The sequence below is a fragment of the Bufo gargarizans genome, chromosome 8 (genome assembly GCF_014858855.1).
Source record: "Bufo gargarizans isolate SCDJY-AF-19 chromosome 8, ASM1485885v1, whole genome shotgun sequence".
In the NCBI taxonomy this organism is placed as follows: Eukaryota; Metazoa; Chordata; class Amphibia; order Anura; family Bufonidae; genus Bufo; species Bufo gargarizans.
This window is the reverse complement of record NC_058087.1, coordinates 35063912-35086229: the sequence shown is the minus strand read 5'-3', so window position 1 is coordinate 35086229 and position 22318 is coordinate 35063912. Positions and strand designations below refer to the sequence as shown.

General features: G+C 41.0%; 1 protein-coding gene across 1 annotated transcript in view; it reads right to left on the bottom strand.

The window, feature by feature from the left end:
• The window catches only part of LOC122945365 (dynein axonemal heavy chain 11-like), a 165076-nt gene that overhangs the window by 87591 nt on the left and 55167 nt on the right, over positions 1 to 22318 (bottom strand). The window contains exons 8-12 of the mRNA XM_044304438.1: positions 18278 to 18418; positions 11762 to 11932; positions 6777 to 6899; positions 3791 to 3984; positions 2570 to 2718 (exon numbers count right to left, since the gene is read on the bottom strand). Of these exons, the coding sequence (XP_044160373.1) occupies positions 2570 to 2718; positions 3791 to 3984; positions 6777 to 6899; positions 11762 to 11932; positions 18278 to 18418 (778 nt within the window). The remainder of the gene's footprint in view (positions 1 to 2569; positions 2719 to 3790; positions 3985 to 6776; positions 6900 to 11761; positions 11933 to 18277; positions 18419 to 22318) is intronic.

Here is a 22318-nt window from a genome sequence, read left to right as displayed (position 1 = left end):
ATCTCCAACGTGTTTCATGTCTCCCTGTTGAAGCCATTGGTGTGTAATCGTTTCATTTCCTCGGTTCCTCGGCCCCGTCCGGTCCAAGTGGGCAATCGTGAGGAATATGAGGTGAGCAATATCCTGGACTCATGCCTGGTCCGCGGTCGGTTGCAGTTTTTGGTCCATTGGCGTGGTTATGGTCCAGAGGAGCGTTCCTGGGTTCCCTCCGCAGATGTCCATGCTCCTGCTTTGCTCCGAGCCTTCCACGCACGCTTCCCTCAGAAACCGTTCCTCACTCCGCGGAGGAGGGGCCCTTGAGGGGGAGGTACTGTCATGGTCTTACCTTCTCACTGTTCTCCTTCGTTTGACATGTGCTGGCGGCCATCTTGGTTTCTGGGTTTCTTGTAGCCTCCCACCCTGCGGCTTCTCCTTCCCACTGGGAGGAGCTGGATGCCTAGCTCACATATATAGGAGGTCTGTGGCTTCAGTTCCTTGCTTGGTCCTCCTGTGTTCACATGCTTCTAAGACTGCTGCTGCTTCTGGTTCCTGATCCTGGCCTCGTCTGACTACCCCGTTGGTTCCTGATCCTGGCTTCGTCTGACTACCCCGTTGGTTCCTGATCCTGGCTTCGTCTGACTACCCCGTTGGTTCCTGATCCTGGCTTCGTCTGACTACCCTGCTGGTTCCTGATCCAGGCTTCGTCTGACTACCCTTCTGGTTCCTGACCTCTGTCTACGCAAGACCCTGCTTCGGTTTAGCCATCCGTTTGGACTTTTGCTTACAGCTTGCTTTTCAATAAGTCTTCTTATTTCCACTTATCTCTTGTTGTACGTCTGGTTCATGGTTCCATGACAATAACAGTGTCAGTCATCCACAGATCCCCCCATAACAGTGTCCGTCATCCACAGATCCCCCCATAACAGTGTCAGTCATCCACAGATCCCCTCATAACATTACTGGCAAAGGGGGGGCTGTTATTACTGGCAAAGGGGGGGGGGCTGTTATTACTGGCACAGAGGGGCTGTTATTACTGACACAGAGGGGCTCTTATTACTGGGGGCTGTTATTACTGGCACAGAGGGTCTGTTATTACTAGGGGCTGTTATTACTGACACAGAGGGGCTCTTATTACTGGGGGCTGTTATTACTGGCACAGAGGGGCTGTTATTACTGGGGGCTGCTATTACTGGCACAGGGGGGCTGCTATTACTGGCATAGGGGGCTATTATTACTGGCACAGGGGGGGCTGTTAATACTGGCACATGATTGGGAGCACTATAGGGGCATCTACTGAGGCCACAAAGAAGGGGTATTTTATATGGGCTCTCTGTACAGTACAATTTTATACTGGGACACATGGTGGGTACTATGGGGAAGGGGGAGAGGAGTACTATGGGGTCATCTACGGGGGGCACTAAGAAGGGGTATTTTATACTTGCAAATTATGGGGGACACTGAGGGCATCTACTGGAGCATTTTATACTGGTACATTATGGGGGGCACTAGGAGGAAGGAGGGTGTGGAGCAATATGGGGTCATTTACTAGGGGCACTATATAGGGGTATTTTATACTGGCACATTATGGGGGCACTATGAGGACATTAGCTCAAATGGGGGCATTACAAGGGGGTATATTTTGCACTGTCACATTATAAGGAGAATTATTACTACTGAGGGGGGCATTATGGTGGGCTTTATTACTCCCCCATGGTATGACCCCCTAGTAGCAGCACCGGCCTCTCCCTGCTCTGCTATCCCTCTGCCCCTTCTCCAAATACTTATTATGAAATCTTTCTCATTAGGATAAAACACCTCATCAGCTCCACCGAGCCCCCGGCCAAAGTGTGGATGTGGCGTCCGAGATCCCCAAGGGCCAAGCCAAGTAACTGTAAGTTACAAGGTTAGCTCGCACAGGGCGCCTGAACACCTAAGGCCGGCCCTGTGCATGCTATATTAATAAAAGACACAATGAGATTCAAGATGTGAGTCCTGGGAATTTTGTATTCAAACAACACACTGCACAGACTGGTGAGGGAGGGGGATCATGTACAGACTGAGCACTCCTGTAATGTTTGTAGTTTGGAGATTCAGAACAGCTAAAAGGCCACAGGCTAAGGACCATTGGCCACTGACTACTGTTCCAATGGATCAGAATATTTGCTCTTTTTGAAACAGCAATTTAACAATGACTGAAAATAATGTAACAATATGTGATAAAAAAAAAACACTACTCAAGCCAAAAAATAAAAGCAACCATAACCAGAACAATGACTAGGATCAGAACGCTGAATTAAAAATGGCTATTATCTGGAAAATACACATCAACATGATGTATTGCAGACACAAGCTACTCACTTATAAAACAGTGCTAACAGACATACTGCTAAAAATAATGATTTGTAGTTTACATGGGTGATATAGTGAATAGTAGGTCATTCTTTGTTTCTTTTTGCCAAAAGCGATCAAATACAATATGATGTTTATCACAACCGCCTTATAATAATTAACAAACAGATGTATAATCTGTGTCACATATCTGTGCATTATATAAAAAACTGACATATTATAAGGCATTGTTTGCTCCTACCCAACGTCTCTACATCTTTCAGCGGATCAACTCCTGGAGACAAGATGAAGACAATAGCAGTAGATGGGCAACTCTCCTGGAAGCATTTTGCAAAGTCTGTTTTACGTCGTTCCACATATATGGATCCAAGCTTCTCTTCAACAAAGTTTCTGAAATATTAACAATGTTATGATGAAATGTATTATACATTGTATTATGGCAGAACTCAGTTGTCCCCATTACCAGAACATAACACCTTAAATACATTAGCAAGCATTAGTTTTAAATCCTAAGAGCGCATATGACATGGAGATGGTTGCAAGCAGGGGCGTAGCTATAGGGGGTGCAGAGGTAGCAGTCGATACCAGGCCCAGGAGCCTGAGGGGGCATAAGAAGACACCCGTATTATAGAAAGTGCATGCTGGGAGAGCTCTGTTAGAGACTTTGCACTGGGGTCCAGAATCTTCAAGTTACACCTCTGGATGGAAGGAAGGGGTTGGGTCAAGAATTTGCCATGAGGTGGCGGTGCCGTTTTAATTTTTGCCTCAGGCAGTAGGAAGGCTATGTGCTACCCTACCACAAGGCACTGAGGGAAGGGGGCACAAGCTGAACTCTTGCACCAGGACCCATGAGCCCCTGGTTGCAAGTTCAGTTGCAGTGGAGCAAGTTCCCATAATTCACTCACTGTTGGTCTGGATATTGTTCAGTTGGATTTCTTGGGCCCATTAGAAGAAACAGGAAAGATTTATCAAGACTGGCATTCCCATACGTCAGTCTTGATCCCCCTGTACTGGAGTAAGATGCACCTAATTTATTAAGAGACAGATGCGTATTAATAAATGAGGCACATCTCTGGAACTCTGTGTGATAGAAACTCAAGTCTACTCCATCTAGGGGCTGGCGTAGACTTGAGCTTTAACTGACGCCAGTATTATGGAATATCAAGAATAGATACACATAGGAAAAGATCTATGACCAGAAACACTATGAGGGTCAAAGAAGGCCAAGGTTATTCCATGATGATTTTTGGAGGGAGGTTGCTCATCATAGCTTTCACCGATTTATATCCACTAACTTATCTATGTACTCCCAAAATAATTTTTATCTCTTGAAATATCTTGAGATATCTAAAGTTAGAATAGGACAGTGGTTCTAGTTAAAAAAAAATCTTGATTGGAAAAAGATTTACAATAATTCTTATAATGTACAACAAAAATGTATGGATGTTTTTTGTGAATATACCTGATAGCGTAGGTCATCCGGTCAGGTCTCAGTGCACGCATAATTATCATTTTCTGGAGGGAACTCTTGTTTTTCCATTCTTGAGGTAGACGTTCTCTTTCTGGGCATTCAGATTCAATCACTCTTTTCCACCGTTTTGGAGATCCCTCAATGTCTCTGTCCAGCCCTCGAAATTCATCCATGAAGCTCATTGTCTGTACACAATGTAAAGATAAACATGGATTGGATTTTTGTGCATCTCACTTACACAAATTCCAGTTAAAATATCTGACGGAAACTCATGTTATATATCTAATCTAGAAATCATATACACTAATACACTAAGCTCACAAGTTCCCTCTCTACTGGTAGCTGCAGATAGCCAGAAGTTTATCTTGAAGATACAGTATATTATAACATTGATCAGCACAAGAAGTTAAACGTAGAATGTTCTGGTATATGGTTAATGAGAATGAGAAAATCTCTTAAATGCTATTTTATATCCATAATAAAGTCCTACAGATTAAATAAGCTCATGTAGCTACTGAATACATTGTATGGCTCAGTCTTTAAGGGAATGTATCCCCTATATATTTTTTTAACTAATGAAAACCAGTTACAGATATGCTATACAACAGCCACATGGCCCATAAGCACAAGAGACTGAAGAAGTTCATTGACATTTATAGAACAGTTTTCTAGACCTATTCTATGAAATGTGGAAAGGTCTGTGGGTAGGGAGGGTAATGAGGGACGACATCCCTCATTATCAATGGTGAATCATGTGTTATGTACACAAAGGTGTTATCTTTAATTGTAGTCCTGCCTGTTATGATAATAAAGGGTGATAGCTACAGAACAGGATTAGGCTTAAAGTGGAATTACATATCCCGATAGTCGATCAGATTATCAGGGACGAATGTTCCTTTGAATGCTTGCTCCCGACAATCTGCCAGACTAAAGATGCAGCCGATCACCCAGTCATCGGGTGAAACGGTCATTCGTGCAGGCAAGCAGATCATGCTGTTTAAATAGCACTCTACTGCCCAGAAACAATGCAGCTGTACGAGGACGAGTGATCACAATAACGATTGCTTGTTCTCATACTGTGGAAGTAATGCATGTAAATGCAGCAGTTCACCTGCATTAAACGAGAAGCTGTTTGTCATGAAGGAATGCTTCCTTCCCAATAATCGGCATATGGCCTGCCCATGTAAATCCACCTCTAGTGGCCAGAGTGAAAACTGACAAATAGGCTTCTTTCACATGAGCGTATTTGCAATCCGTATATCACCCGGATTTTATGCACCGGAATCTGGTGCTAATGTATTTAATATAGCTATTCACATGGACGTATTATTTCTGTCAGTATTTGAAATCCGCAGCATGTCAAAGTTTCAAAATACGCACATTACAGTCTATAGGAATGCATCAAAAATGCAGGAAGGAAAGAATACGCATTTAACCCTAATGAAATCTTGATTTGCTGAAAAACAATAGCTGCTTTTTTCTTGCCATAATACAAATTCTAACAGTCTATTCAGTAGGACTATCAGCTGTGTATCCACCTGACTTCTCCACAACGCAACTGATGGTCCCAACCCCATTTATAAGGCAAGAAATCCCACTTATTAAACCTGACAGGGCACACCTGTGAAGTGAAAACCATTTCAGGTGACTACCTCTTGAAGCTCATCAAGAGAATGCCAAGAATGTGCAAAGCAGTAATCAAAGCAAAAGGTGGCTACTTTGAAGAACCTAGAATATGACATATTTTCAGTTGTTTCACACTTTTTTGTTATGTATATAATTCCACATGTGTTAATTCATAGTTTTGATGCCTTCAGTGTGAATCTACAATTTTCATAGTCATGAAAATAAAGAAAACTCTTTGAATGAGAAGGTGTGTCCAAACGTTTGGTCTGTACTGTATATACAGCTAATTATGCTCAGTGTCCCTTAAGGTTGCATCCAAAAAATTCACGCTGAACTTCATTGGTCCTCATAAGATTATTGAAATTAATAATGTGTCGTTCCGTCTGAAATTACGCGTCATTCAAAATTCATAATGTGTTCCAAAAGTCTTTATTAAAAAATACATTTTCACTCTGGTTTCACAGGAACCTCCTGGTCCGGTGGAGGCAGAAGGTGAGATGGAGTATGAGGTTGGGAGAATTCTGGATTCTATTGTCCACTGGAAAGGTAATGATCCTGAGGAGAGGTCATGGGTGTCAGCTGATTAGGTCCATGCTGATCGGTTGATTAAAGGTTCTACGAGTTACACCTTGAAGTGGGGTTGGAGTACTATCATGGTTTCCCTGGCCACTGCTGCCTCTGTATGGTAGTAGCATCCTGTTGCCAAGGGAACCAGGAGTGCAGACCGGCCCTCGTTGACATAGTTGGTATCGTATTTGGTCTCCTGGTTCTGACTCTTTGGCATGATTTGGGTTTCTCGTTTGCCTTTAGTGTACTTGTACTGTGTTGTACTTATACTGGCATTTGACCCTTTTCCCATACGACTACTCTGTTTGTCCCTGTTTGTGTGTCGCCCTTCACATATTTCAGCAAAGGGACTGTCGTCCAGTTGTGGGTCACTGCTTAGGATGCTCATGCAAGTCGGTAGGGAAAGTAGGTCTGGGCAGTTTAGGGCTACTCTATCCCTGTTTGCATGTGATGGTAGTCATTATCCTAACACTACCCATCTAAATCGCTACACCCTTGCACACGCTGGATAATAAAGGTATCCGGTTCTCACTGGTAGCAACTTTTAAATTTAATTATAAGTCTTGACCCTTGGTAAAAGCCCCCCAGACACGTGTAACATGTGCTGTGCATATATTCCGGCCCTGTGTTTATCATAGGGTGTGATCGGGCATGATCAGGAGGTACTTATAAAAATATGGCAGCATATAACTCACTGTAATATTGCCATAACTTTTTGTCCTCTAAAATGGGCTTGAGGGGTAGCTTAGATTCTCTAAACTGCACCCAATTTAAAGAACCTTACCTTAATTGCGCTCCATGCTGAATTTGAAAGAAAGTCCAGTGGGCTATTATAGATATGGTCAATGTTGAAACGAAGTAAGAAATCAAGTTCTTGATTAGAAATTTCTTTATTCATTATCAAAAGCTGAAAAAGGTAAAAATACAAGTTTAAAATAAATTCAGTTCAGAAACTAGAATGCAAAGTGTAAAGACTGTCATAAGTTCATGTCAGAAATGACGCGCTTGTGTACATTAAAGCCAACCTCTTTTCTACTTTATTGGATCAGCTAATGATTCTGCTGAAGGGCAAGCGTAGAGTTCACGATGTCTGAGCTGTGCAGCTGTCAGCACTGATGAAATGTAAGGGTGTAATGTCTTCTCTTTGGAAAAAGCGCTGATTCTCACTGTCACAACTACTAGACATTAGATAATAGAGTTAACACAGGAGCAGATTTAGATCAGTAATATTTAAGAAAGAATGTGTGTACAATGACATTCATCATATTGAACATAAGTAGACCATTTACCAAGTGTTATATGCTTTACATTAACCTAAACTATAATAATGCCCTCCTAATGCAAGGGGAAAATGTGCAGCTTGCCTGTAATGTGGGGGTCAGTATAGGCATAATGGCATTGTCTTACCAATAATACTGCATTTATTATTCTTGTGTTGTGCTATTACTGCCTTTGTTATGCCCATTCTTCACATTAGCTCTGTTTTGTGATATCACGGTGTGCATTGCTCCTGCATAATGACATCATTAAGTGAAATAACCATTATCTTCTCTGGTTTAGTATTCATATACTGTGATATCACAATGTGCACCATCCCTGTACTGTGACATCTGCCATTACTCCTAGAGGCTCTGCTCCCTTTGCAACTGTCGCGTCCTCTGCTCTTTAATGGTCCATTCACACGTCCGCAAAATGGGTCTGCATTCGTTCCGCAATTTTGCGGAACGGGTGCAGACCCATTCATTTTCATTTCAATAGGGCCGGAATGTGCTGTCTGCATCCGCATTTGCGGATTCGCACTTCCGCATCCGTGCTTCCGTTTCCGCAAAAAAATAGAACATGTCCTATTCTTGTCCGCAATTGCGGACAAGATTAGGCATTTTCTATTATAGTGCCTGCGATGTTGCGGTCCGCAAATTGCGGAATGCACATTGCCAGTGTCCGTGTTTTGCGGATCTGAGAACACTTACGGACGCGTGAATGGACCCTAATTGACAGTGACAGGTGTGATGGCGTTTACACTGCCTGGACCTCTTAATTAAAGTGCAGAGGGTGCAGAAGTAGAAAGAGCTGAGTCTCTAGGTGTAATGGCAACGCCCCCATTGCTCCTAGAGGCTCATTTGCATATATTAAAACATCATTTTTCTCAGCAATGAGGGCACATATGAACATGGGACCAACAAAGGTGCCTTCAGCTGCAGAGCGCACATGTAACAGGTCAGCCAGTGTCCTAGGTGCCCTTTAATTCATTTTGGCAAATGGTTTGGACAACCCCCATAACTGTCACTATTGTTCCTGTTCAGTTACTTCACTTTGGTAATTTCCCCTGTGCTGTGACATTACTCTGTGGACTGTTTCCTCCCTTGGCTTACAGTTCACTGTTCACAGTGTTCTGTGTGCATTTTCAGGGACATACATATATATGAAGTTGTGGTTGCAGTCAGGTTAGGAAACTGGTACCTAGGGGGCCTAACAGCCCTCTGCCACATATGTGGACACGAATACTGTAAATTGGATGGCAAGTTAGGAGGCAGTGTTACACATTATGCATCCCCGTATGCCTCTGGTAGCGAGTTATATTAAAAGGAGTCTGTCACCGCAAATGCACACATTAAACTGTTCCTGACACTCTGCAATTTACATGTACAGTATCCCAAACATACATTTCTTATGCATTTTCTTTTTATTCTGACGCCCTGTAAATCGTCTTTTATTTTATATGCAAATTACTTGAAAAGAGCACAAAGGACAGTCCCATCACTAGCAGTGCCCATGTACTCCAAACTGAATGAAGCCCTGCTCCTCCACTCAGTTCCGAATCGACTCCAGCTTCTCCCTCTGGTCTCATGGTTATCAAGCCACTAGTTGAATTCCTGCGCAGGCGTACAGCTCAGCTCAGCTCACTGCGCTGTCTGCACGGGATTTCAACCAGTTGATTAAAATCTTGAGAAGGCTGTGACATGAGCTGGGCTGTGTTGAGCTGTACGCCTGCACGGGAATTCAACTAGTGGCACCAGAGGGAGGGGAGGAGCAGGACTCCATTCAGTGCTGACAGAAAACATGCTGGTGGGGGGGGAGGATCCGGGCTCCATTCAATTGGGAGTGCCAGGGCACTGCTAGCAATAGGACCACCCCTTGGACTCTTTTCAAGTAATTTGCATAAGAGTTAAAAATGTTTTACAGGGGCTCAGAATATCAAAGAAGGATAATAAAGGTATGTTTGGGATGCTGTACATGTCGACTGCAGGGCACCAGGAACAGTTAAATTTGTGAATTTGCATTAAATGACTCCCTTTAAAAACATTTTTGCAGATTTTGTTGCATAGTTTCTCAACTTAAGCCAAGTCCCATTTCTACACGAGCGATACAGATTGTGTCAGAATTTGTTCAGGGAAAAACGGATGGTTTTGCAAATAAGTTCAATCAGTCTTTTCTGCGATTGCATTCAGTGTGCGCATTTTTTTTCTGTCTGGATTGCACATGAGTGAAGAAAAACTGAAGAATAAGACCCAACATCTCCTAGCAACCGTCAATAAAAAATGCATAGCACCTGGATGCCTTTGGTTTTTCATGCAAGCCCCATTCACTTCTATGGAGCCAGAGCTGCGTGAAAAACATACAATATAGAACGTGCTGTGATCTTTCCTGAATACAAAGATGATGCGTGAAAAACAACGCGCATGTACAGAGACTCGTTGAAATGAATGGGCTAGGATTCAGCCTGGATGGCTATGCCTTTACTACACTTATTGCAACTGGAGGGTAAACTTGCTAGTGTGTAAGAGGCCTAAGACACTTAATAAATGTGGCTCAATATGATCCAGAATTCTGGAGAATTTAAATGAGTAAATCTGTTCTATTATATGCAGATAAATTGAACAAGTTTTGGATACATTCAGGCGTTTCTTGGTATTTAAAGAGGTCTTGTCAGCTCTCCACACAGCTATTATGGTAAATACTTGTGTTTCTCATTAAATAAGAGCTGATTGAATGAAAACTGGCTCCAGAAAGTGTTTATTAAGAGTCACTATGAGCCAAAATACATGTTCACTAAGTAAATAACATATGACTTTGCATCAAAGGTTAATGGGGCAACAATGGCTCCTGTCCATGTTGTTGCTATATAAATTTTAATACAAAGAAGAATGTAGGCGTTTAATTTCACACCAGTTGGAGGACATGGTTTTTGTTCTCTGTCTTGTTTGGTGCTTGACATCTGTATTTGACTTAGAAAATGATTGTAATTGGCGTTACTCTCATGTTACATTCTGATAGAACAAACCCAATGACACCAATTTTATTCAGCAGATTCAGATGTCTATTTAATATGTTCCCTAAGGTTTTATTCTGATAAAACAAATAAAGAGCCTTTGCTGGCATAAATACCAGTACATTGAAAAATCATGCCATTTAATTACGGGGAAACATATAAAAGTCATTGTTAGCTTTTCATGGACAGATCTTGTTTTACCTTACACCTCAATAGGTAGAGATATAGAACTGAGCGATTTCTGTTCTGTTTCAATGTTAAATAGTCGTTGTTGTTTCAACAGTACAGGACAATATAAGAAACTTTGTAATATATCTTATTATAATATATGTGTAGAAAAATTGATGAGCAGCACACAATCAAAGGGTGCTGCAATTCCTTGAGAGGGATCACGGATTTGATCCAACTTGATATATATAAGAAAAATCCAAGGCAGCACACAGATATCCGTGGAAAAAAAAAGGGTATTTTATGCACCCATGTGTAGACAGCAACGTTTCAGCTCACTCCATGGAGCCTTTGTCAAGCCATAAAGTCAGTCATCTGCTGCCACTCTTTCTAAAATAACATTGTCTCTGAAATTTGTGATAAATTCATCTTCCTAAAACTAAGATGCGGTGCCTGCTCACTGAAAGACCAGATTACACCACTCCACAGGGTTCTGAGTTGGAATAGAGGCTTCCCCTTGTAGCTAGGGATAATAGGTCAGCAACAAGTTGTGGAAAAAAGCTATAAAAAACTAATGGGGAACCCGTGGTATCTTAGTACCATTTAGTGCTATAAAAATAGAAAAGGTAAAAAACTTTTTTTGTATTATTTATTTACAGTTTTCTCTAATGACACCCAGAAAATAAATAATTAAAAAATAAAGCACCATTTATTACAGAAAAAAAAGCTGAAAAATGTCTAAAGTGTTCAAGCATACATGAACCAAAAAAGCAAACTATGACTGGTTAAAAAGGGTTTTTCCAGAAAAAGTATTGATGACTTATCCTTAGGATAGGTCATAAATATCAGATCAGCAAGGGCCCGACTCCTGGCACCGCCACCGATTGGCTGTTTTTACGAGCTGCAGTGCTGGAACTACACAACTCCGTACACTGGGCAGTGGCTGTGCCTGGTAACTTCAGTACTGCTCACATTAACTTGAGCAGCTGTGTAGTTCTGGGCCCTGATTCCTGCACAGCAGCTTCTGGTAACAGCTGATTGGTGGGGTTTCCGCCAATCTGATATTTCTAACCTATTGTAAGGATGGGTCCTGGAAAACCCCTAGCAGGGGAAAACAGCTTGGTTATAGCCTGATCGTTGACTGATCAATATGGAATATTAATAATAAAATAATAATACAATTGTATAAACAACTGCTAGCAATATTGACAGTACTGGCAGTTCCTTATTTATTTCAAATTTCACCCATATTCTTACCCCAATCAATGTACTAAAATTAGCCCCTTGTTGGAAGTCACCTCAAGTACAATTAAAACTACTGTGCACCATACCTGGAAAGCTAACTGGGCCGTGAAGGTTATTTTATCTCTTTCAAACAGTCCTCTGCTGATGTATATAAATGTGGAGTATGTCACACAGTCAATGAGGTTATTCACTCTGAATCGGACATCATCAGATGGTTCTGCTTGCTGCACAGCCTTGTGAAACACGATATTAAAAGCCTGCACATGAGAAATTAATTCAGATTATGTCAATTAACAGTGAGGACCAGAGCAAGACAACTCTTAATGGCTCTATAATTAACTCTCCAGTGTCAACACGAGGCGCTTCTGATGAACAATGAAACAAAAAAAGGACTGAATTTCGACACATGAGATTATCAAACCTTAAATAATATCCAAACATAATATTTTACCAAATATCTTCCATTTCTGAAGAACTATTAGTAGTCCTTACATATAATAATAATAAGATAAAGCATTTCAGTATTGTCATATTCAACAAAGCATATAAATGTGCTGTCTTATGACGATGAGGAAAGTTAAAATTTGTATTACCTGTAATTTTTCTTTCCTCGAGTCCGTAGGCAGCAGCACACTTATATGCTCTGTGCTACCTTAGTACGATGAGGAAAGAAGAATCTCTGTCACAATGACCATAAGGCAGGTCCAGATTGGCAATCTGTCCTACTGGATAGATTCCCAGTGGGCAGCTACTCTTGGTCATAGAGTGGGCCACCCAGCTCTCCACTGTAAAATTTTAATTTAGTTTTTGCTTGTGTTTGGTGCACATAATGTTCTATGCAGAGAACAGTTTGTGTGCTTGGGGTATGCTAGACCAGCTGTTCAGGGACAGGACTAATCCAGGTGCATGGACTCTGCTCCAGCAAGTGTAGCACAAACTTGCGACGTTTCAGCTCACATGAGCCTTCCTCGAGCCGAAACATCGCAAGTTTGCCACAATATGGGTGAATAAAGTTTTTATTGTTTTCACTACAATTCAGGAGTGCAGTCCAACTTTTTTCTTTTATATATATATATATATATATATATATAGTTGAAGAAAAATAGGACTGCACTCCGGATAAAAGTGAAGATATGTGAAGCTTTATTCACCCATAGTATGGCAACTCAGCGACGTTTCGGCTCACAAGAGCCTTCCTCCAGCAGTCCTATTTTTCTTCAACTATATTATTGGGGCTTTGCCGCTGCCCTTGTGGATTTTGCACCCACATTGCTCCCTCAGGATTTTTTCTTCTATATATATATATATATATATATACACACAGTGGATATAAAAAGCCTACACACACCTGTTAAAATGTTTCTGTGCTGTACAAAAATGAGACAAAGATAAATCATTTCAGAACTTTTTCCACCTTTAATGTGACCTATAAACTGTACCACTCAATTGAAAAACAAACTGAAATCGTTTAGGTGGAGGGAAGAAAACAAAAAAAAAACCTTAAATAATGTGGTTGCATACGTGTGCACACCTCTTATAACTGGGGATGTAACTGTGTTCAGAATTAAGCAATCACATTCAAAGTGATGCTAAATAGGAGTCAGCATACACCTGCCATCATTTAAAGTGCCTCTGATTAACTCCAAATAAAGTTCTGCTGCTCTAGTTGGTCTTTCTTGAAATTTTCTTAGTCGTTTCCCACAGCAAAAGCCATGGTCCACAGAGAGCTTCCAAAGCATCAGAGGGATCTCATTGTTAAAAGGTATCAGTCAGGAGACGGGTATAAAAGAATTTCCAAGGCATTAGATATACCATGGAACACAGTGAAGACAGTCATCATCAAGTGGATAAAATATGGCACAACAGTGACATTACAAAGAACTGGACGTCCCTCCAAAATTGATGAAAAGACGAGAAGAAAACTGGTCTGGGAGGCTACCAAGAGGCCTACAGCAAAATTAAAGGAGCTGCAAGAATATCTGGCAAGTACTGGCTGTGTGGTACATGTGAGAACAATTTTCATATGTCTGGGCTATGGGGTAGAGTGGCAAGACGAAAGCCAGGTTACATTTTGCAAAAACACATCTGAAGTCTCCCAAAGGCATGTGGGAAAAGGTGTGATGGTCTGATGAAACCAAGGTTGAACTTTTTGACCATAATTTTAAAAGATACAGTACAGACCAAAAGTTTGGACACACCTTCTCATTCAAAGAGTTTTCTTTATTTTCATGACTATGAAAATTGTAGATTCACACTGAAGGCATCAAAACTATGAATTAACACATGTGGAATTATATACATAACAAAAAAGTGTGAAACAACTGAAAATATGTCATATTCTAGGTTCTTCAAAGTAGCCACCTTTTGCTTTGATTACTGCTTTGCACACTCTTGGCATTCTCTTGATAAGCTTCAAGAGGTAGTCACCTGAAATGGTCTTCCAACAGTCTTGAAGGAGTTCCCAAAGATGATTAGCACTTGTTGGCCCTTTTGCCTTCACTCTGCAGTCCAGCTCACCCCAAACCATCTCGATTGGGTTCAGGTCCGGTGACTGTGGAGGCCAGGTCATCTGGCGCAGCACCCCATCACTCTCCTTCATGGTCAAATAGCCCTACACAGCCTGGAGGTGTGTTTGGCGTCATTGTCCTGTTGAAAAATAAATGATGGTCCAACTAAACGCAAACCGGATGGAATAGCATGCCGCTGCAAGATGCTGTGGTAGCCATGCTGGTTTAGTATGCCTTCAATTTTGAATAAATCCCCAACAGTGTCACCAGCAAAGCACCCCCACACCATCACACCTCCTCCTTCATGCTTCACGGTGGGATCCAGGCATGTAGAGTCCATCCATTCACCTTTTCTGCGTCGCACAAAGACACGGTGGTTGGAACCAAAGATCTCAAATTTGGACTCATCAGACCAAAGCACAGATTTCCACTGGTCTAATGTCCATTCCTTGTGTTCTTTAGCCCAAACAAGTCTCTTCTGCTTGTTGCCTGTCTTTAGCAGTGGTTTCCTAGCAGATATTCTACCATGAAGGCCTGATTCACACAGTCTCCTCTTAACAGTTGTTCTAGAGATGTGTCTGCTGCTAGAACTCTGTGTGACATTGACCTGGTCTCTAATCTGAGCTGCTGTTAACCTGCGATTTCTGAGGCTGGTGACTCGGATGAACTTATCCTCCGCAGCAGAGGTGACTCTTGGTCTTCCTTTCCTGGGGCGGTCCGCATGTGAGCCAGTTTCTTTGTAGCGCTTGATGGTTTTTGTGACTGCACTTGGGGACACTTTTAAAGTTTTACCAATTTTTCAGACTGACTGACCTTCATTTCTTAAAGTAATGATGGCCACTCGTTTTTCTTTACTTAGAATTTGTATTATGGCAAGAAAAAAGCAGCTAACAGTCTATTCAGTAGGACTATCAGCTGTGTATCCACCTGGCTTCTCCACAACGCAACTGATGGTCCCAACCCCATTTATAAGGCAAGAAATCACACTTATTAAACCTGACAGGGCCCACCTGTGAAGTGAAAACCATTTCAGGTGACTACCTCTTGAAGTTCATCAAGAGAATGCCAAGAGTGTGCAAAGCAGTAATCAAAGCAAAAGGTGGCTACTTTGAAGAACCTAGAATATGACATATTTTCAGTTGTTTCACACTTTTTTGTTATGTACATAATTCCACATGTGTTAATTCATAGTTTTGATGCCTTCAGTGTGAATCTACAATTTTCATAGTCATGAAAATAAAGAAAACTCCTTGATTGAGAAGGTGTGTCCAAACTTTTGGTCTGTACTGTATGTTTGCCGCAAAAACAACACTGCACATCACTAAAAGAACACCATACCCAAAGTGAAGCATGGTGGTGGCAGCATTAGTTAAGCTAAAGGGAATTATGAACAGTTCCAAATACCAGTCAATATTGGCACAAAGCCTTCAGGCTTCTGCTAGAAAGCTGAACATATAGAGGAACTTTATCTTTCAGCATGACATAGATCCAAAGCATACATCCAAATCAACAAAGGAATGGCTTCACCAGAAGAAGATTAAAGTTTTGGAATGGCCCAGCCAGAGCCCAGACCTGAATCCGAATGAAAATCTGTGGGGTGATCTGAAGAGGGCTGTGCCCAGGAGATGCCCTCGCAATCTGACAGATTTGGAGTGTTTTGGCAAAGAAGAGTGGGCAAATCTTGCCAAGTCAAAAGGTGCGATGCTGATAGACTCATACCCAAAAAGACTGAGTGCTGTAATAAAATCAAAAGGTGCTTCAACAAAGTATTAGTTTAAGGGTGTGCACACTTATGCAACCATATTATTTTGTGTTTATATTTTTTATTCCCTTTACCTAAAATATTTCAGTTTGTTTTTAAATTGTGTTGTACAGTTTATAGGTCACATTAAAGGTTGAAAAAGTTCTGGAATTATTTATCTTTGTCTCATTTTTTTACAGCACAGAAACCTGACATTTTAACAGGGTTGTGTAGACTTTTTATATCCACTGTATATATATTTATATACGGTATATACCGCTACTAGCAGAAGGACCCCGCCTTGCACGAGTATATTTAATCTATTTCATTTATTGTTTGTGCATGTCATTAAAAGACAGTATCCCCCCATAACATGACCCCTACAGCACCCCACCCCCTTAACAGTGACCTCCACAGCACTCCACTACTTAACAGTTACTTGCCCACACTGCCCCACCTGCTTAAAATGGGACCTCCATAGCAGAACATCCCCTTAACTTTGACCTTCACAGCAGCTTGCCCCTTTAACAGTGAGTTTCACAGCACCCCAACCCCTTGACAGTGACCTCCATAGGGGTCTGCCCCATTAACAGTGACCTCTACAGCACCCCGCTCCTTAACAGTGACCTCCATAGGGGACAGTCCCCTTAACTGTGACCTCCACCATTTCCTGCCCCCTTAACAGATACCTCCACAGTGCCTGCCCCTTTAACAGTGACTGCCACAGTTCCCCGCTCCCTTAACAGTGACTTCACAGTACCCTGCTGTCTTAACAGTGACCTCCACAGCAGCTGCCCCCTTAATAGTGGCCTCCACAGTCCCCTGCCCCTAACAGTGACCTCCACAGTGCCCACCCTTTAAATGTGACCTCCACAGCGACATGAAAATCAAATTTATTTTCTTACGGGGCATTATTGTCTTTATTTGAGAGAATTAGTGTACACTGTGAGTTACATCAGCCTCTATAAAAACGTTGGCTAAACGTCGCAATCAAAATCATATTAACTCACATATAAGCTATCTTAAACTAAGAATGCCCTTCATTGCCTATAGCAACCAATCAGAGCTCATATTAATGACCTGTAGCAAAATAGATCTGTGATTGGTTGCTATATGCAAACTGATGAATATCCAGGCTAACTGCCAGAACAGCCAACAGACAATGGCTCCTGTTGTTTGGAGGTTAGGTTACTAACCGTAATTGTTGGCAAATAATTGGAAAGCGGGGGGTGAAATTTTCCACTCAAAACATAGTCTGCCTACAAGCTGGTTACCAGGTGGTATAACACACCGGCCAAACTTCATGCCATGGACTCCTCCCAGTCGGATAGGTGTTGGAGGTGCAAGGAGGGCAGGGGAACTCTATTGCACATATGGTGGGACTGCCCCTTGATTTCCCCGTTCTGGGATATGATTTCTAGACACATCCAAGAGATCAGCCCTTCCTCCTCTCTACTTACCCCCATAGGGGTTCTGCTCAATTTGCCTGCGATCAATTTCGTATTAACGAAACACTCACTGCTGGCTTCATTAGTCGCAGCGGCGAAACTTTTAATCCCAATATACTGGCTTACCAGCAAATCGCCGGCTCTGTCTGATTGGATTGATAAAGTACAAGAGATACACCAAATGGAGGAACTATCTAGCTGGAGTTCCCTGGCCCACGACAAATATTTGAGGGTTTGGACTCCATGGCTGAAGTGGCATGAAAGTCATTGCACCACTACCAGCGGAATGGGGTCTGCCCCTGCTTAGCTAAGGGACTTGGGGCAAACCGCATTGTGTCTACGCCTTTTTATTTACCTGGCTCGTGGGTGTGGGACTAGATACCTTATTCCTTGCTTATGTATGCCCATACGACTAGGGAACCTTGAGTATGTTGTTTTAAAAAATAATTAAAAAGTGTATGCTTATCTGCTTAGAAGTGATTAGTTGGGGTGAAAAGCAACTGTCAATATTGCCGGATTTCCTTAGATGTCTTAGCCATCTCGTTAACCCAGTAGTATCACTCATTGGAAACCGCTGTCACTGCTGTTGGTGCTCTTATGCATGTCTATATGCTATCTCTGTACCAGATCATGGATGTACTGTTATGTTGTTTAATTTTTTCTGTTCTCAAAGTACACCTGTTTGTACGCTACTGTCATTATGATGAAAGAAAATCTAAATAAAGATTTGATAAAAAAAAAAACATAGTCTGACGTTCACCGAGTCACAGGTCCCCGAGTCACAGGAGGTGGCTGTGCAAAATTTTGTGATTGTAAATGCGACAGTGTGGATTCCTTTAGCGGACATACATACATACACTCAGCTTTATATATTAGATATTTCACCTTCAATATACTGGTTAGTACCTTAAGTGAGAACTGATACATCGGGTTGATTTTCTTTAAATCATTCATGATGAAGTACAGGAGGGAGGCTCTTGATGCCACAGGACGATAGTGCTCCCGAGCTTCATTGATCTTCACTTCATTGACTTTGGCTTCTAATACCTGAAAAAAACACTTATTAAAAAAGCTCCATTGTCTTAGCCCAAAAGGAATGTTATCATTTATCCCTTATCTGCTCTGGCGCACCATGGATTTTATAATTTATCCTTTTTACTGCTCTAGCCCACCAGGGATGTTTTCATTCATCCCTTTACTGCTCTAGCCCACTAGTAATGTTAGCATTCATTCTTTCACTCCCTAAATTTGCACTCTAACACTTTCACTCTAACAACTTATCATTGTGACGAACCAGAAACCTTCTAGTTGACATGATATTTTCAAAAGGAAGCTATGGTTGGATGGATAGATAATGGGGCATAGATAACTGCTTCCTCCGTACCCCTATCAACCAAATCCAGCCACACCCCCGGTGAATGTGAACGCATCATTAGAAATAGGGCTCAATGTTCTTGTCTGTCCCTACTTACAGTCATTAGAATGTATTTTTCTGTTATTGAACATTTTAATTCATTTGGAAAATGGGAAAAATATAAAATTGTGTAAGAAATATATTCTTTTCTTGGCAATTTAATGTTTGAGTGCTTAGAATATATGAGGGTTTGATTTTATCCTATGGCTCCCAGCACCCCCAACAAACAGATAATATTGCTCAGGTGAAGTCATGGGCGGCCAATTATTCCAAATGAATGTTCATCCATGTCCTTCCTATGGCTTCCCCAGGAAAAATTAGCTGCCTAAATCCACCAAAGCATGAGCCGCTCTTAGAGAACTGCTCTGACTATTAGCCAGGAGTGCCAAGCAGGGAATGCCCTGCTATTACATCCATTTTCTATAATTTGGCATGGGGGTAGGACATTGGTTGTCTTCATATAACAACTCTTTTATGATTTATTTAAAAAAAAAAGTAATTGGTTCCTAAGCTGGTAGAATATGCACTATTTTAGTAAAGCAAATATCAAACTTTTAAAACTAACCAGTTCACAAGGATTATACAGAGTTAAAAATGTAAAAATAAATTTTTTCAATCGCTCCTCATCCCTACTGGAAATGGGTGTGTTTGTGGCAAGCCATAATAATTTTCTTTGATGAGCACGTACTTGAATTTAGTTCCATGCTGTACAAAACACTAACTTGTGCTCAGAAAGCCAGATAAAAATATTCATTGCAATGTTATGAATATTAGGAACCATATTTCACGCTCATAAGTCTATAGGAATGTGCATAATTGACTCCAAAAATATTCTGAAACAGTATAAATGGTGTTAATTTACCTCCTTCCTCGCTCGGCAACCTCTGCAAATAAATGTGCTGCAACTATTAACAGTCTATGGAAGTGAAGGTCAAGCAGAAAACAATGGCTCTCTGAATAATAAGCAGCAGGTAACTTCTTGTGCATGCTACTAAATGGTAAAATGAAAACTAAATAAAGGCCATAGGCACCAACATTTCCACACTGTTAATAGGGGGTCACATCAGACAGTGCTTGCCAAATTGATCTTTTCCTGCATTTCTAAGATAGTAATGCTTAGTACAATGCATTTTTTAAATTTTCATACAGCACAACTTTCTAAGCTGTAATGTGGCAATATTGGATGTCACCATGCGGTGCAGATGTTATTTGAATGTATCACTATTCAATATAGATAGTAATCAGCAACAGTCCAGCTACCCTGTGGTTCCATAATAAATATACAAGATCAAAGTCGATGTATTCACTTATTGATATGAAAGGCTATATTTATGATATATACAGTGCTGCCCATAATTATTCATACCCCTGGCAAATTTTGACTTAAAGTTACTTTTATTCAACCAGCAAGTAATAAGGCACACAAAAGCTTGCTTGGCCTTTGCAAACGCTCATCTGGACAAAGAAGACTTCTGGTCTTCTGTCTTATGGTCAGATGAAACAAAAATGTAATTGTTTGGTCACAATGATGTTTACTTCATTTGGCGTAAAAGAGGAGAAGCCTTCAACCCAAAGAACACCATCCCCCACTATCAAACATGGTGGTGGGAACCTAATGCTTTGGGGGTGTTTTTCAGCCAATTGACCAGGGAACCTAATCATTGTAAACTGCACCATGAAAAAAGAGCAATACATGAGGATGCTCAACGACAACATCAGGCAGTCTGCAGAGAAACTTGGCCTTGGGCACCAGTGGACATTTCAGCATGACAATGACCCAAAACACACAGCAACAGTGGTGAAGAAATGGTTAGCAGACAACAACATTAACATTTTGGAGTGGCCCAGCCACAGTCCAGACTTGAATCCAATTGAGAATCTGTGGAGGGAGCTAAAGATCAGGGTGATGGCAAGAAGACCCTCCAACCTGAAAGATTTGGAGCTCATTGCTAAAGATGAATGGGCAAAAATACCTGTGGAGACATGCAAAAAGCTGGTCTGCAATTATAGGAAGCGTTTGATTGCTGTAATAGCCAATAAAGGCTTTTCTATAGATTTTTGAGAAAGGGTATGAATAATTTTGGACTGGACACTTTTTACTCAAATGTAAATAAATGCTGAGAAATGTTTTTTTTTTCCACAATGATGCCTCTTGTAAATCATCTTATTAGTTTTTGGGAGACACCTATGTCATTTCCCGTTAAAAAAATACTTGCTGGTTGAATAAAAGTAACTTTAAGTCAAAATTTGCCAGGGGTATGAATAATTATGGGCAGCACTGTAGGTGTATTGTAAGGGTATTTTTAAGTACTGATTGTTTCTGTCCCCTTTAATTTTGTTATCTTTTATATTACTTTTAGTATTCTGCGTAAGGATATTCCTTGTACTGTAGTACCCATCCCCCATTGTGTTGATAAGGCTACATTCCTGAGTGATCTCAGAGACATGCATGATGCACACTGGAGGAGGGGCTGATGGGAATAACAGTGGTCTGCACCGACAATTAGGGGGACTCCAAATGGAATTTCATCCTAGGTAGGATGTAAGTATTGGAGAATTGATATAGTGGCTCACCCGTCTCAATTTCTGGTTATAGGTGCACAGTTATAGGCCTACCCCGCAGCATTTTAGTAATAAATGTCTATATTGTAAAATACTAACAGGCACTCAATCACCTGGGACTGCATTAAGAATTGGTCCTTTAAATTTACACAATACATCAAACCACATACTTGAAGCAATATAGATAAAAAAAATATATAAAAAATGATGAAAAATAAAAAAGTTCTTCAGTGGTTTTATATAAAACCACTGAAGGAGCAAGTAGCTCTGAAACGCTTTTGCTAAAATTGATGTAATCTAAAAGGACCCTCTGAGATACTACAGTCGAGATATACAAGTGTAAACCAGAATCAGAAGAAATAGCGCTCGGCATAGCTTGACAAACAGCGCGCCATACCAGAGAACAAGTAAGTTGACTAGCATGTGGGACGTCAAGCTAAGAGGAGTTACACAACTCGATACACGGGGAACCAGGGGATCATCACTTACACAGGTGGCCATTCCTGTAAATACGTTGATGCGGTAAAGTTGAGCTGCTAGCAGCAAAAGAACGTTTTGCATACATATATATGTTTATACATATTACGCTGATTGGAAATTTCCCCAGGGTAAATCTTTTCATAATGATATACGGATCATCTAAACAGATGATGTATATATAAACTTTAACAGGGGATCAACAAATATTGAATATCATGATAATTATGAACACGCAAGAAGTAACATCATTATTCGTTCATTATTATTTAAAACTAACAATCATGAATATTGATCATTGGATGAATTATGACCAGTAATTAATTAATTATTTGTATTAAGTAACAATACTAATTATTTCTTCTGGACTGAATAACATCACTAACAATCTAACATCGGGACTAAATAACATTATTGATCCTTTCAGGGTGTAAGTATTGACTTTCCCTATCTATTGTACACCCTTGGGTGTCGGTCATGTGTTATAACATGGT